This window comes from Condylostylus longicornis, unplaced genomic scaffold (assembly GCF_029603195.1).
Source record: "Condylostylus longicornis isolate FDR11 unplaced genomic scaffold, ASM2960319v2 ptg000053l, whole genome shotgun sequence".
Classification (NCBI taxonomy): domain Eukaryota; kingdom Metazoa; phylum Arthropoda; class Insecta; order Diptera; family Dolichopodidae; genus Condylostylus; species Condylostylus longicornis.
In genome coordinates this window covers 118,462-135,837 of record NW_026578022.1, presented here as the reverse complement: position 1 = coordinate 135,837, position 17,376 = coordinate 118,462, and the positions used below count along the sequence as shown (strand labels likewise).

General features: G+C 26.2%; 3 protein-coding genes across 3 annotated transcripts; all 3 read left to right on the top strand.

Annotated features, from left to right (window-relative positions):
• The first annotated feature begins 9,622 nt into the window (after nt 1-9,622).
• LOC129611580 (chymotrypsin-2-like) lies at nt 9,623-10,465 on the top strand. The gene has a single exon (XM_055524786.1). The coding sequence runs from the start codon at nt 9,666-9,668 to the stop codon at nt 10,449-10,451; it is 786 nt and encodes a 261-aa protein (XP_055380761.1). The 5' UTR covers nt 9,623-9,665; the 3' UTR covers nt 10,452-10,465.
• Nucleotides 10,466-11,470: 1,005 nt separating this feature from the next.
• Nucleotides 11,471-12,297, top strand: LOC129611581 (chymotrypsin-1-like). Its single transcript, XM_055524787.1, has one exon. It carries the CDS (start codon nt 11,503-11,505, stop codon nt 12,295-12,297), a length of 795 nt encoding a protein of 264 aa, XP_055380762.1. The 5' UTR covers nt 11,471-11,502.
• An 840-nt stretch (nt 12,298-13,137) lies between these two features.
• On the top strand, nt 13,138-14,266 carry LOC129611576 (chymotrypsin-2-like). The gene has a single exon (XM_055524782.1). It carries the CDS (start codon nt 13,191-13,193, stop codon nt 13,971-13,973), a length of 783 nt encoding a protein of 260 aa, XP_055380757.1. The 5' UTR covers nt 13,138-13,190; the 3' UTR covers nt 13,974-14,266.
• Nucleotides 14,267-17,376: the final 3,110 nt, after the last annotated feature.

Here is a 17,376-nt window from a genome sequence, read left to right as displayed (position 1 = left end):
AAATCAGTTCTCGAGCCCTGATCTTTCCAAAAAAGTTATATGTTCATTGCTTTAATATGAGGAATTCATATATGAAATTTCAATGAAATCGGCTGATTATTTCTCTTTATATACACAAAAGTGTATGTTTGGCCAGTAGTAAACGTCTAGTTGCCGATGCCTGATCTTTCCAAAAAATTTACATGTTCATTGTTTTAATACGAGGAGTTCATATATTAAATTTCAATGAAATCGGTTGATTATTTCTCTTTATATACACAAACATGTATATTTGGCCCGTAGTAAACGTCTAGTTGCCGATGCCTGATTTCTTCCAAAACATACGAATTTTTGCGGACGGTCGAGCTGAGCTTATTTATAAAATTTCAAGTAAATCGGTTGAATATTTTCTTCAAAATGTTCAAAAATGTAAAACAGGCCCGCTAAAAAGTGCAGTTCCCGAGGCCTGATATAAACCAAAAGTTGATCGATCCGTGCCATGGTGGAAACAAACTTACATATAAAATTTCATCAAAATCGGTTCAGCCGAACTTGAGATACACGCGTGCACACACAGACCGACAGACCGACAGTACGGTCGGTAATTAAAGAATTGTTAATATTAATGTTCGAATGTAAGAGTTAATAATGTCAGTTAAAAAAGAAATAATCATATTTTTTGTTGACATTTCCCGTTACCCTTCTATATTAATAGAAATTTGGAAAAGCTTGAAGTTCCGCAAATATATGGTGCCGAAAATTCGAATTTCAAAAATTTCGAGAGGATATGGAGTTGGAAAAAAATTTTTTGTAAGCATTTATTTTAAAATTTACTTAGAAAATTTACTTAGTTCTTTGAAACAACTTCCTTTTCTGTGATCCAATTTATCTGTTAAGTTGCAAGGTTAATCCTCGTTTCTTTTTCATATTGATTTACTTGAACTTCCAAGTCGACCATTATGTAAACGCTTTTTTTCAAATATTTTATTTTTTGATCCTAAATTTATGCAATATTTTTATATACCCACAGAAGACTATTTCAGAATAAGAGCTTATATACGTATACAAATATTGTTGTAATATTAATATAAATTGGCTAACTTGGTTTTATAAAAGAGGTAATAGCTCAATGTTTCTCAACATCCTTAATAAACAATATATAAGCTGGAAGATTAAAGATAACAATAAATACATTTTTCGTTTTTAATTTACGGTATAGTAACCTTGACTATAATCCTCGCATTTGAATACTTAATCTTAAAAGTAATTTTAGCTGTTCAAAATTCATGTTAAATAATAATATTCACAATACAAAATTTTTATAAAACTAGAATTTTCAATTGTTAGTACTTAGGCCCACGTTATCTATAAAATTATGGCAATGAACTTTTTGTTATTATGTCTTAATTTTTTTGTAATGCCTAAAATGATTATTTTCTTAAATCTTGAAATATATAACAGTAAACAAAAATGAAATTTAAATAAAATTTTGTTGGGTTTTTATTTTTATGCGAGATTATTAGAACAACAAATAGTATTTGAACTGAAAATGAAGGTGATCAACCCCATATATTGAAATTTAATATTATTGAATTTAAATGTTATTAAACCTTTAACGTTATTAAAACCTATACCGTTTAAATTAAAATTTTTTTATGTATCAAATCCAATCACAATAATTACCAATTCTATTGTAATTAAATGCACACACGAATTGATTTATCATCAAATGACAATGATTTAAAGCCAAGGTATCAAAAAAAAACGACATTACAATTGCGGTTAGTAATTTGATCAAATTAAAAGTATATAACGTTCATTGAAACAATATCAAAATATTACATGCTATTTATTTAAATGTTAACAACCTTTAAATTATTAAATTATTGTAAATTATAATTAATATTGTAATTGAAATACATACATCTTCGGAAGATCATTATACAGTTTAAATTTAACCACAAATAAGTGAAAACATTATTTAATATTATTACTTGTGTACCTTAAATGAAAGGGAAATTAAAATTTGCGGGAAATACAATGGAAAATAAATATTATGAAAATTGAAATTTAATAACGATCAGAAAACGAGAACGAGTATTGTAATATAATTAATGTCACGTAATTTCCGTAAAATTGCTTATTTTTGCCTTTATAAAATTAATTGAAACTTTTTCTGTAATTATACATAATTTAATTGATTTCAAGATAGCTATTTGAATCTAATTTCGTAGTTGCTTACCAGATAACTTAAGTATTTACTTAGGCATGTTGATTTGATAGTAGTAACTCCGAATTTTTTTCATGAAATTAAACTGTAGTGAATAAGGATAGTGAGAACATGAAATACATACATATGCAAGTAAAATAATTTTGAAAAATTCTCAGTTATGGTGTATTGTTCTTAACAGGTGCAGGTACATATTTTTTTTATTTATTTATTTATTTTGTAAACTCAAAAAGCCCAGTCGCTCGTACAGAGTGTTCATAAATCTAAATTTGATACAATTCAATAACAATAATATTGATAAGTACATATATAATAGTAGCTTGTCGGAACACTAGAGAGTTAGCCAATTAATAAAGTCATATTATGATAATGCATAGCTTAAGAATTCTATGTATGATAAAGGCTTTAAGAATAACAAAAAATATGGTCATCTATCACAATAATTTGCTTAACAGTTTTTAGATGATTAAAATTTTTCATGTAGTGCTTATTCTTGTTAAATCACATATTTTATAAAAATATCATTATATAAAATGTAGTAAATCTATATGGCACTGAAACTACTTGCTTTTGTATAGTAAGTAGGTCTGTAAAAGTGCTGTTCAATCAGGCATAAAATATTCTTGTTAAAACCCTATTGTTCCGGAATCGTAAATTTATTTTAACTCAGAAGGACGTATTTTTAATGTAAATTGCAGTACTCAAAAATAAAAAAAAATTAAATATTTAGTACGTATTTATTTTTAATCATATAGGATTAACAACTTAGGCTGAAAAACAGATTAATGTCTATTCTTCTATTAAAAAAAATCAAGATAGAAAAATTTTAATTTCAAGGAAATATTTCCAAATTCTTATAATCTTAATGTTATTCGCTCATATTAAAAATTAAATACATAAATTACAATTTTTAAAATAAATCTTTAAGAATTTTAACAAAAAATTATTTTAAAATCTTCATATTTTAGTGAAGTTATTAAAGGTCACATCCGATTGATTAACAATAATGTCTCTGACACAAATATTTTTCTTCCAAAACATAACACTATAATATAATATTAAATCTTGTAAATTATAGTAAAGCTCAATAGAGGATTATTGACTTCAAAAAGTCTATACAATTTAAAATTAATTACTACACTCATTCAAAATTTTACACACTTTTATTATCATTGAAAGTGTTCAACAAGTAATTATCATTGTGAATTTTTATTATTGTGCTTATTCTTATTTTTTTTAGTGTGAAAAATTTGATTTTTATAACACTTTAAAGATTTAAAAAAATAATTCGGAATTTCAAACTGATAACATAAAAATAATAATTTTAGATTTAATAAATAAATGATTTGCAATATTAATAGAGGGCTTAAACATAAATTATAAATATTTTATTTTCTAATTTTAAATTATTTTTGAAGTACATTTATTTCAAACAAGATTATCGAGATATAAGATTTCGTATAATTGAGTCGCATGCCGCTCTCTTAAATTAATTAGGTAAAAGAAATATTTCAATAATCGCAACTGTTCTATTTTGAAATTTTGAAGTAATTATGTATAAAAAAGCTAATTGGAAAATATAGATAATAATTTCTAGATACTTTATTTAGCAATCAACAATCAATAATTTGATTTCTACTATTTATATTTAAATTTGTCATATTATGTACATACATTCAATACTTATTGCGCACGTATACTATATAGTAAATCATCTATCGCGTTCGACTATATATGGGAAATAATCTTCTCGTTCAAATAATTAATTTTATAGTCAATTATTGCAATCTTCTATATTTACTAGAAAATAATCTGATTTCAGATTATTGATCTGGTACAATAAGTTGCAAATTATAGAGTTGCAAAGATTAGAATTTACTAAATTAATTTAATCTACAATTTTAATCTTTAATCTTAAACGATAAAAAATAGAGTTCATCGCGTCAAATCTGTGTTATGTGACAGCTTAACAAAATAATTGAATACTTATATTTTAAGGAATGGGTTTACATATTACTTAACTTAGTTGTACTTAATTTGCGTGCATATTTCAATTTCTATGGATAATTTAATTCGAAAATTGCAATTCGAATACTGTTAGCTTTAAATACAGTTTCCGAAATATGACCAAATTATTTTTAGAATTGAATGACAGCTATTTGAACGACTTTTTTTGCTTAAAGTTTAGGGTTTATGCGTGGATTGGTGAAAATTTGATTAGCGAGCTATCGTTATGACAGACAGACTGGCGAACGAACAAACAAACTTGACTAAATAAATTCAGAATTCGACGCCAATCAAAAACATTATACTTTTGTCTATATCTCAGCAGACCTGGTTCTCGCTTGTTTGACGGCCTAGGTGGTTTTAAAAAAGTGGCCCACAGTAGCCTCGGTTCTGGCTTGTTTGAAACCATAAGTGATTTCCAAAAAGTGTCCCCCCCGCCCCCCTCCTCCTTTCTTTCACTGAATAATATGCAATAAATATTACACACGGCGTTCAGTGCATTTGGTTACTTTGCATATATGTAGTAGATCCGGCTGTGTATCTCAGACATCTTTTTCTTAGCATTACAAACGAAGTGCTAAATTTTATTAATTTTCTTCAAGCATTCTTTCTTTTGGGTGTAAATATTTACGTCTAATTACTTATAGGTAGATAAAACTAAATCCATTATACACACACACAAGCACAAAAACAGAAATATTTTCTTTGTAAAAAGTTATTCTCATGCTGAGTTTGAACTCATTTCCATTAAATTTTTCTTTCTTATGTAATTCTTTTTTCAACATTATGTTTCTTTCTCTTTTTTTTTTATAAAAATATTGTATGTAGATCAATTTAGCACATAATCTAATTTGTTTTTTTTTTATTTATGATCTAAATTGCCTTTTTATTTCGTTCAAAACAAGAATGAAAATTAACTTCCTTTCAAATACAACGCTACATATTATCAATCTATTTCAAATTTGTTAAAAATTACGACATCGTGTGCCGGTGGCATTTTATTGTCCTAAAAAAGTCGAAATTGCAGTCAAAAAAGAAATCAAAATTGCTGATCGTCCTTGAAACTTATATAAAAAATTATGTTTTTACTTAACTTTTATTTTAGAATACAAGTAGGTATGCCTAAATATTTTATAAAATAATGTTGATATGCACGTACAGAACGTATAAGTAAAGGTAAATATGTACATATATTTCAACTCTCAAATATACATAAAAAAATTGTAAACAATTTATAAAATAAGCAAAGCATTTCTTATAATGTTCCTTGTGATTGCAAATAGAAAAAAATTATGAAAGCGTGTGTATATGAAAATGTCCTAGTTTTGCATATATGTACGTGTATATTTTTTTTTTATAATAAATTTTATGATGGAATAAAGAGAAACACTTTTGAAAAAAAAACCATTCATTGCTTTTTCCTGTCTTTAATAAAAGAAAAAAATATGCAATAAAACTTTTTCTCTTTCTTTTCAATAGCATTTTATATACATATATGGTTTAAAAGCCATAATGAGAGCAGAGTAAAAAAAAGAAAAGCCGCATAAACAAACATTAAAGTCTTTTCCTCTTTTTGGAAAAAGCAAACATGCAAAGGTAAGAAAAAAGAAGAAAGATTTAGAATAAAAATAAAATTAAAAAAAAATTTTACCCAATAAAAGGTTCTATTTTACACGTGCTTTACTTTTAACAGAAATTATATGTCCGTTTGTGTTGGTGTACAAAAGTTGCAAGGATTGAGAGTGTACGTGTTAGTTTATACGTAAAAAACCATACAGGGATTCTTTAATCACTTTGCATACGTCAATTGAAATATTAGCTTAGCAATCATTAAAATAATTAATAAAAAAAACTTTTAATATAAAATTCTTAAATATACAATTAATATAAGGAGTACATCGACAATAGAAAGAATGGAAAAAACAAAATAGAAAACTTTAGAACGGTTCAATTTTTAGAATCGTGTTTGATATCTTTAATATAGGCTCAATTTCACAAAGACGTTAACGAAATTTTTCATAGTTTTTCATGTGTTCGATTAAATTCCAAAATTTACGAATCAATAAGTTTGTTTGAGTCAATAAATTAGCGAATGGTTCCAATGGTTAATGAATTGGTATCAGCTCCCAAGAATTCTGTTTTACGTTCCAAAGTGTACAATAATTAGAAACGTTAATTGAAATATCGTTAAGTCCGTGAGGATGGATTAAAATATATACATTATAGACTAGATAGCTAATCAAAAAATACTGTTTTCTCCAAAATATTTATGTACAGGTACACACTCTTTTACAAGAAACATGCATTTGAAAGAAATTTTGCCACTAAAACCCTATACTCAATGTAATCTCACTAACATACTTGTACACTTTACAAAATATCAACTTACTTCAAAAATATCAATTGTAATTAAAACTTGTTCTTCCATCGGTAATTGAAAAAAAAAATCTTCAAAAATGGCCACTCCCTTTAAAAGAAAACATTCAATTAAGTTGGAGCTCTCCCAGTAAAATATAATTAAGAGCCTGCCTCTTTAACAAACGATTTTAACACAATGGTAAAAGTTGATTTAAAGTTGATGAAAGATAGCCCAACAAATTATTCTAATTTACTGATATATATACATACATACATATATACACACTTTTAAGTTTGTACTATTATAAATCATAATTAAAAAGTTTTCAAGTACCAACAATATTGTTACCAATATATGCGTATTCTTATAAACGAGAATACAAAATTTTTGCCATTGCTGTATGCTAAAATTTTCCAACCCAAGTCGAAAACCAATTTGACTTTTTTTATAAGTTTTCCCTAAATTATATAATTTAAAATCAGTGAAGATAACAATATCACACCAGATCTATATCTTATATCACACGAGCATAAAATTGTGCACACTCAGTATATCAAGCCACTGAGACCCTTCTACTTAGCAAACTTAAGTAAAAATTTTTATTAACTAAAAAATAATTTACATTTACAATTAGAAAGTTTTTGAATAAATTTGCAAAGTTTTCAGATGATTTTTCATTGCACCTTTTCAAATCACATATGATAATGTATATATGTGAAATAGAATTAATGATATATGATTTTGAAACACCCTATATAATGAACAATATTATGCATGTATGTAGGTATCTATGTGTATTATGTGTAAATTGCATATGAATACAGTTTTAATTGCCCTAAATCCGTTTTACTACATACTTAAATATAAAATATAACTTTCTTTATTCAATTTTGAATATATGCAAAGTGCAAGCACATACAGCTTTTCTGCCTTAAAGCTACAACAAGAAATAAATAATAATTGTCAAAGAAAACTAAAAAAAAAATGAATAAAATAAGTTGTCATAAAATGACTCTTAATAATGTCACATTTCTACTATAAATAATTTTATTTTAATAATTATAGTATGTGTATTATTTATGTATATACAAACGTTTGTACATAAATATACGTATATCTACAATATTCATTTAAAAAATGCATTCACTTCATTCAATAAACAAACAAGAAAAAAAATCAAAACAAAAAACTGAAAATTCACTTTTTTACTGCCAACTAAGTCAGATTTTAACTCTATTTTTTTTCTTTCTCTCTCTTTCCCTTTTGTTTTTCTCTTTTTTTATTACGATTTTATAGAAAAATATGCAATAAAAATAAATTTTATGTGCTCCCTACGCGTTATGTTTTCCACTTTCTGGTCTTTTATTATAATATAAAACAAAAGATAAATTTTTCAAAAAGCATTTTAATGAGACACAGTAGATTCCCCAAAAATCTAACCATAGTAAATTTTTTCCCAAAATTTCAAAATAGTATTTGGACAGTGCGCTGACAATTGCGAAATAAAGATTTAAACAAAAAATTAAATTCAGAGAATTAATGTCATTATAAATGTATAGAGAAATTTTTGCAATCAGATTTTTGATCTTTTATTTCTCGTTAATTTTATTTCAGGACTATGTTCTTGTTGAGATTACTCTCGTATTTCCTAGATCGTACTATTTGATGTAAGATTTTAAGTAATAACGGAAAATCGCTCTTTGAATTCTTCCAAATTTCAGTAATCTAGTACTAAATTATAAACTTTCCCGTAGAGTCACCTAACTATATAAAATCTTTGTAACTATTGACTTTTTGTTTTTCCAACTGAATAAATTAACGTGATTGCAGAAATGTTATTAAATATCATCGTAAAACCCATTGCAATCCCAGGTATGACCCAACCTTTAATTTTGATTTTTATTTTCTACAAAAAAAAAAAACATTGAAAATCGAATAAAGCAAGTTAGGCTAGTCTATATTCAGGAATGGTCAAAAAATATGAATTTGGTTTATTTTACAGTGTCTTCAACTTTATGAAATAAAATGTAAGTGTTTACACTATGTAATCATGAAGAATAAAGTGTTTTCAGAGTAAATGTTGCTAAAGTGAATTCATTGAAATTGCTATTAAAATACTTTTCTTATACATTGTACTCACTCAAACAATAAATAAGAAATAATTTTTCGACTGTGGTATAGTGTTCATCAAATTTACATTCTACTGTGTGTAAACTCATTTTCAAATTTTTCTTTTTAAATTTCCATACAGAATTAAATTGTCATATTGTATCACAACATCGACCCCTTATTTTTCTTTTTACTTTTTTTTCTTATAAAGTGTTTTGTATGCCGACAATATTTATATTACATTATTATGATAGTAGCTGTTAAAAGTTATGTTTTGCTGTGAATCAAATTGAAATTTTTGTTTTTGTAGCTCTTTTACTTTTCAACTTTAATAGCTTAACATAATTATCATTTAAATTGCTTTATGCCACTTGAAAAAATGCTACTGTTTTTATTGTCTCTTATATTTCTATGTTGAAAAATACTTTAAATACAGAAAGGGATTTAATAAACGATTCAAAATAAAATGTTATGTGGCAAAAAAAAATAAGTCCAATAATTGATTAAGTTGTCATAACGTAATACGGTAATACTTTCGAAAACATAAATGGTGCATTCTTACGATATTGGGCATTCAAATTTAATACCTTTAAATTATATGCAAATTATTGTTGGTTCTGAATACAAAAACAAAATTTCGTTGCAGTATTCAACTAACTTAAGCTCTCAACTATTTATTGTAAATTAAAAGTTTTCATGATTTGTTGACTATACTAAATTCCGAAATTAACTACCGAATCAAATAATTAAATAATTTTGAAAATTAATTTAAAAACTATAATCAAAAGAATTTTATCGCCAAATTACAATTGTTTCAACTGATTTTTCTATAAATATGATATTGTAATCATAATCCTCATAGATTAAGTATGATATCAATTTAATTCTATAAAAGGAGATTGAAAAATATTATAGAAATTAGTTGTTCTTTCAAGATATTAAAGTTAATTTAAAATAAAATCACTAGAAGAACTAATTAAAATGCTCAAAATAATTTTAACACTTTGCTTTGTTGGACTGACATTTGCTTCACAAATTGAAGTTTTGTTTCCACCACAAGTGACTCGTGGACGTATTGTTGGCGGTCAAGATGCACCTGACGGTATTGCACCATATCAAGTATCATTACAAGGTACATACGAAAAATCACATTTCTGTGGTGGAGCTATCGTAAGCGATAAATGTGTATTGACAGCAGCACATTGTGTTATGGGTAAACAACCATCTGATGTATTCGTTGTAGTTGGATCACAAAGAATATTAGAAGTTGGTAGAAGACATCAAGCTGAATCAATTGTTAGTCATCCAGGTTTTATGAATCCAGCTTATCATCATGATATTGCTGTAATATGTGTCAAAGAAAAATTCGAATTAAGTGAAAAAGTTAAAATTATTCCAATGAATGATCGTAAATTAGTAGCTGGTGATGTTTTAAGATTAACTGGTTGGGGTACTTTAAGTTTGGGTGGAGCTATGCCTGATAAATTACAAATTTTAAATGTTAATTATGTTCCATTTGCCGAATGTAAAGCAGCTCATGGTGGTAGTCCTTGGGTAGGAGAAGGTCATGCCTGTACATTTAATAGAGTCGGTGAAGGTGCTTGCCATGGTGATTCCGGTGGTCCATTAGTCGCTGATGGTAAAGTTGCTGCTTTAGTTAATTGGGGAACACCATGTGCACGTGGTAATCCAGATGCACATGCCGATGTTTATTATTATTATGAAGATTTTATTAAACCAACATTAAATAAATTACAAGGACATTAAAGATATACAATTTAAATAAAAATAAAGTAGTTTTTACGTTTAAAGTTCGTTATGTATTTATTGAATAAGCTAAAAATATTTGAAAGAGTCAAATAACTTGAGGCTCAGTGTTCTGAAATTTATGATCTAATTATTAAAAGCTAATTATTTCATAAACTCCTGCTTATACATTAATTGTTGTAGAAATCAACTGAACCGGAAACAGTTATCTTGCTAAAACATTTCATATTTTTCTGGAATTTCTGCTAATATGTGAATATTTTAAATTTGTTATAAAAACAGTACCTCTTTCTATAATAAACAGTACAGTCTGTTCAATATTTAATCCAACATTTCTTGCCTTAAATATAATGCTTTTATGTTAAAGGTAAAAACTTAAAATTTTTAGGATCTTCAGTAGAATATAAACTGCTGTTATTTTGTTATTAATATACAGACGAATCTGACAATCTAAAAGGATTATTAGGCATCAACAGTTTCCCTGATTTATTTTCTAATCTACAGTTCTTATTGATGATTGTCGTCCTTGCGTAGGAATTGTAACATTTTTTTGGAAACCTCTATAAAAAAAGTAAAATTATGATGCCGAAAATAAAAATATTCAATTGTATTCTTACTTAAAAAATTTATATTTAATTGTACTCACTTGTCAAATCAAACGCTCAACCCAATTACTGTATATAATTTAAAATAGTTTTCAAATTTGGGTATCCTAAATATGCATTTTGGGTATTACTCCTAAATATGTGCTCCTAATATTGGGTATTACTCCTAAATATGCATTTTGCAACGGCTCATAATAAAACAATGAATCATCAATCCAATGAATCGAATGAAGTGGCTCTTTAAAAGATTATTCGATATTGCTCAACAAAAGTTAAATACTTTCAATTGACAATAGTTTTTATAAGTTTATCGATAAATTATTCAATTATTTAATATTGCGTCAGTTACATTTTATTCTATAAAAGAGAATCGGAATTTATTTTACACATCATTTCTGGTTTTAAAACATTAAAAGGAAAACCTGCCATATCAAAAACTGGAAAAAATGTTCAAAATAATTTTAACATTTCTTTTAACTACTCAAACATTTGCTTCACAAATTGAGGTCTTATATCCTCCCCAACCAAACCGTGGACGTATTTTTGGTGGTCAAGATGTCCCAGACGGTGTGGCACCATATCAAGTATCATTACAAAAATCATATAAAGGATCACATTATTGTGGTGGAGCAATTATTGATGAGCATTGCGTTTTAACAGCCGCACATTGTCTTGAAAACGGATGGTCTAGTACATATGTAATGGTTGGTTCACAAACATTATCAAAAGAAGGTAAAAAATATCAAGGAAATTTTTCAATGACTCATTCAAATTTTAACAAACCAAAATACCACAATGATATTGGTATTATATGTGTTTATGAAAAGTTTGAATTTAACAGTAAAGTTCAGCCTATTCCACTCAATGATCATAAACTAATTGCTGGCGATATTTTAACGTTAACCGGTTGGGGCAGATCAAGTTTTGGTAGTCCCGATAAATTGCAAATTTTAAATGTTAGCTTTGTTCCATACGATGAATGTAAAAAAAGGCATGGTATGCATGGATCATGGGTTGGTGAAGGCCATGCATGCACACTAAATAAAGCTGGTGAAGGTACATGTAATGGTGATTCTGGTGGTCCATTAATTCTTAATGACAAAATAGCTGCAATAGTTAACTGGGGACAACCCTGTGCACTTGGTTTACCAGATGTTCATGCCGATGTTTATTATTATTATGAAGATTTTATTAAACCATCATTAGAGCAATACAAAAAACGTAGATATAAGTTGTTTTAAAATAAATAAAAGAAAATATTAATAAAAGAAAAAATTTTAATAAGTAAAAAGTTAAGTTCTTATATACATTCCAAGTTTCAAAGCCTTTCTAACCCGAAGAAACTAGTGATTAGCGAAGATGAAATTCTTCGACATAAGAGTACAGTTTCCTTTTTATTTCCTTTTACGAAAACTAGTAATTTTTAATTTTGTCAAATATCATTCGAAAATAGGACACTACTTTTTAACTCTATCCATCATACCAGGTAATTTGAATGTTGAATTAGATACAGGGAGGTATTCAAGAATTTTTCAGTTTATGATATTTTACTTCTACTGTAGATTAAATTTAGAGGTACTTTGTTTTTAGTACTAAGCCAATAGTGTTCTAAAGTAAATAATAAGTTCAGGTTTTTTCATTTAACTAGCTCACAACTGAAACTTTCCAAGTGCAATTATACTCAAAAGTCAACTCTTCTCCCTTCGTTAAACAATACTTGTTATTATTTTGGGAATTTCTATTTACAATTATTTAATTTGTTTATAAACTTACAAATCTGGCTAAAGCTTTTTATAACCTTAACAATACTTAGTCTACATTTACTTTGCAAATATTATCAAAATAAAATCTAATCAAATCTGATTAAAGTTAAAATTTTAATCAAAAAATCACACACTTATCGCTCATGTTTTTCTTAAGTGGATTATTAAAAGATTATTTGGATCGGTAAAAAAAATTAAATCAAGCGATTTATCAGTAATTGAAATTCTAATCCTTATTGATTTACCACAATGTGGATTCAATTGCAACTTCATTCTATAAAAGAGAATGAAAATTATTTTAGAAATTAGTTCTCGTATTGAGACATTACAGTTAACTTAAATTACAAGGAATATTACCAAAAACTATTAAAATGTTCAAAATAATTCTAACACTTTGCTTTGTTGGAGTGACATTTGCTTCACAAATGGAAATTTTATATCCACCACAAGTAACACGTGGTCGTATTGTTGGTGGTCAAGATGCTCCAGATGGTATTGCACCATATCAAGTATCATTACAAAGTTCATCATCCGGATCACATTTCTGTGGTGGAGCCATCGTAAGTGATAAATGCATATTGACAGCTGCACATTGTGTTAGAGGTAGACAACCATCTAGTACATATGTTGTTGTTGGATCACAAACATTGTCAATTAGTGGCAAAAGACATCAAGCAGAATCAATTGTTAGTCATCCACGTTACAATAGCCCAGCTTATCATCATGATATTGCTGTTGTATGTGTTAAAGAAAAATTCGAATTAAATGATAAAGTTCAAGTAATTCCAATGAATGATCGTAAATTAGTAGCTGGTGATGTTTTAAGATTAACTGGTTGGGGTACATTAAGTTTAGGTGGACGTGTTCCCGATAAATTACAAATTTTAAATGTTGGTTATGTTCCATATGCTGACTGTAAAGCAGCTCACGGTGGCAGCAGTATGGTTGGAGAAGGTCATGCTTGTACATTTAATAAAGCTGGTGAAGGTGCTTGTCATGGTGACTCTGGTGGCCCATTAGTTGTTGATGGTAAAGTTGCTGCATTAGTTAATTGGGGAACACCATGTGCTCGTGGTAATCCAGATGCACATGCTGATGTTTATCATTATTATGAAGATTTCGTTAAACCAACATTAGATCAATTACAAGGATAATTAAAAGAAGCGGGAAATTTTAGAAAATACATAGACTGAAAAAATGATAAGGAGAAAATAAATATTAATTTTTTTAAAAAAACAATTAAAATCTGGCTTTATTAAATAATTTCAAAAACAGAATAATATATTTAGTCATTATTAAATTGTAGCAAAGCTCTCTTGACATTGCTATTGAATTAAAGCAAGTTAGGTCATTTATTTTTAAGGCTTTAAGAGACTTCAACTTGCATGTAAAACGCTATTCACTAAAATATTCTTAATATAAATTTTAATCATTTAATCTAGAAAGCCCTCCAAATGGAAAATCTTATAATCTCTTGATAATCCAATCAATATATATCGTGACAATGAATTTTTTTTTCATTACTTCTGACTCAATGACAAAATTTTCAGTTTTTTTGTTTATAAAATTAAATTAGTAAAACTTGCTAACACACAAACTAATATTGAATTTAAAAAATTTGAATTTCTATATTTTCATTATTATATTAAAAATTGAGAAAATCTATATTGTATTTTAAGTGTTATATTTGTTAAAGTGATCGACCCTACTGATATTTAATATTAAATTTATTTTGTAATAGTGAAAAATGTGGTGAAAATGAGTAATGAATTCTTTCAAGTGTATTTTGTAATTTTTTTTTGTACTTACTTTTAATACGAATTGCATTTCGGTTTATACAATCCGCACGCGAATTAGTTTTATATCACAGTAATATTACAATAAGCTTACGATAAGGCAGAAATATTATATTATATGTATGTATAAGTGCAGTAAATATATTTGAGGTTTTTTAATGTAATATTGTAATTTAATCTATAGGTAAATAGGTACTTAGATTAGGTTCGTTGTGCTTAAAAAGCTGTTGTAAATTATTGCCGATATGACAACGTCGCGTAAGTTAATTTCATTTTTATATTTTAACATAATTAATTTTATATTAAATTGTTCAATATCTCATATTGAAATTAATAGTTGAATTTAGTTGAAAATTTTCAAGTAATTTTTCAGTATATGAAATATTTGCCATTAATGTTATCCATAAATTCAAGACGGAATAACGTAAGCGCCTAACACGACAGTTGCGATAACTGTTAACTGAAAGATGTTTTTAAATTAAAAATAAATATTTTAACCATGTTTAATTTGCAAATATTACAAAAATCATTAATTACATTGGAACTCGAATTTTAAATACAATACGAGTATCATGTAAAATAGAACTGTGAAATGGAAGTTTCGGTGATATTAAATTTTTTTTAAACTTACATATACAGAATATCGAAATCCAAAATGAGAACGTGATATCAATCGAAATCAAAAAAGTATTGAAGTAGGGAACTAAAGTAAGAGCTCTGAAATTGTCCCATTGATTCCGGCATTCCACAAACGCAGAGAAGAAAATTAGAACGTCAATCTAATCCAAATTAATGCATTATATACTTACTTCTTTATGGTCTAACTGCAATGGCCCAAAATTGAATTACATTTTCAATATCCCGTAAATTAAAAAAAAAACCATTATGAACCATTTATGAAAAACTTATTATTTTTCTATTTGTTTAACAAATTAAACACAAAAAAAGTGCCGAAAATTGCTTAAATTCTAGAATAATACGTGAAGAGCTCTACATTATAATAAAAAATATATAAATAAAACACTTTATATATATGTATAGTTAAATTATGAAATGGATTATTAAAAGAATGATGATGTTTACCCAAATTACGTAACACACATTGTTATTTATGGTAATTAAATTTTAAGAGAGAACAATAAGACATTTTCCTGAAAAAAAAATAAAAAAAAAAGTTATGAGCACAAAGAAAATTTTAATATATAAAAATGTGAATAAAATTAATTATACTATGCCTTGCAAAGTCACAAATGGGTAAAACATGGATGCACTTATTCAACCTTATTAACGGTAAAGAATGTTAACATAAAATTACCTTCTTTTTTTTTTGTTAATTTTGTATAAAATTCTTAATAACCTTTTTTTATTTCTCCTTGTTTTATATGTATGGGAAACTCGTGATTTAAATTCACGTATTTCGAAATTTACATTAAACCTTTATGTGCATTAAAAAAAAAGCATAATTTGTACAAAAAAAAAAACGAAATGGGTTTGTATTTAAGCTTAAATACTAGCCACTCATTCTAAATGTTTTAAAATACTTATATGTTAATTAATTTTCCTAAATGTTTAAATGAAAATAAATTTTCATTACGTTTTTGTTCTTTAGAAAGTGTAGTTTAAATCCACAAAAAAAAAAAATAAAGCACCTTAAAAAATTTTTAATTTTTATAATAAAAATTAATTATAATTTTTAAATAATTTGTGAATTAAATTAAAAAAAAAAATTAAGTAAAAATGTTTAATTTTAAAGATGCTACAACAATTTTAATAAAAAGAATTAAAGTAAGTAAAAAATATTTTTTTTAAATTAAATGAAATATTAAGGTTTTCTTGTGAATATGAAAAAACGGGGCAAGAAATTTAATGGAGTGAATATTACAAGAAATTTGTACAATGGTGATTTAATTCAATTGATTAGGAGATAGTCTAAAATTGGCTTTAAACTGGATCTTCGAATAAAATAACTTCTATTAAATTTAATTTCATAAAAGCTAATAGATTTAAATTATTTACAAAGTTAAATTTTTGTTCTTGTACAAAATTAAGCCTGAAAATTCAATTTAAATTAAGTTTGCTGTATAACAAAAATTTCAAATAATTCAAAATACACGTATTACAATAAAATTTTCATAAAATATTTTTGAAAAATTATTAAAGTACAATCAATTTTATGAAAAAATTCTCATAAATTTAATTTTCTACATTAATAACGTCTTAAGAGCCTAATTTTCATATAATTGTAGAAAATTTTCCAATTGTGGGGCAACGCAAGTAAATTTACAAAACTTTACGATTCGATGTTATATTTTGTATATTTTCGATGCTATATTTAGCAGGAACTTGCAAATAATTTATATATAACTGCACTATATTTTATGATTTAAAGGAATGTTATTAGGACTTATCAATTTATATTACATTTGTGAGGAGTTCTTATTATACCTCATTTTACAAAATTTTGCCACTCTACAAATTCAATTAAAAATTATAATAAATCATGTCTGCCGTATTTCGGCCCCATTTCTTAAATAAAAATAAAATCACTTTTTACGTGTGCTAAACTCTTTTCTTGTCTTAAAATTTAAAACGCCTATATTATTATTTTAAAAATTTACAAAAAAAAAAATATTTGATAGGATTAAATCATTAAATTGCTTAAATGTCTATTTAAAAATTGAAATTTTTTTTTATAAAAATATCATTTTAATAAAATACATGAATACGGGGAGGTTACCTTACCTAAGTATATACATATATA

Bases quoted from the DNA above. Each gene is read 5' to 3' on its own strand.
- LOC129611580 (XM_055524786.1), top strand. From the start codon at position 9,666: ATGCTCAAAATAATTTTAACACTTTGCTTTGTTGGACTGACATTTGCT.
- LOC129611581 (XM_055524787.1), top strand. From the start codon at position 11,503: ATGTTCAAAATAATTTTAACATTTCTTTTAACTACTCAAACATTTGCT.
- LOC129611576 (XM_055524782.1), top strand. From the start codon at position 13,191: ATGTTCAAAATAATTCTAACACTTTGCTTTGTTGGAGTGACATTTGCT.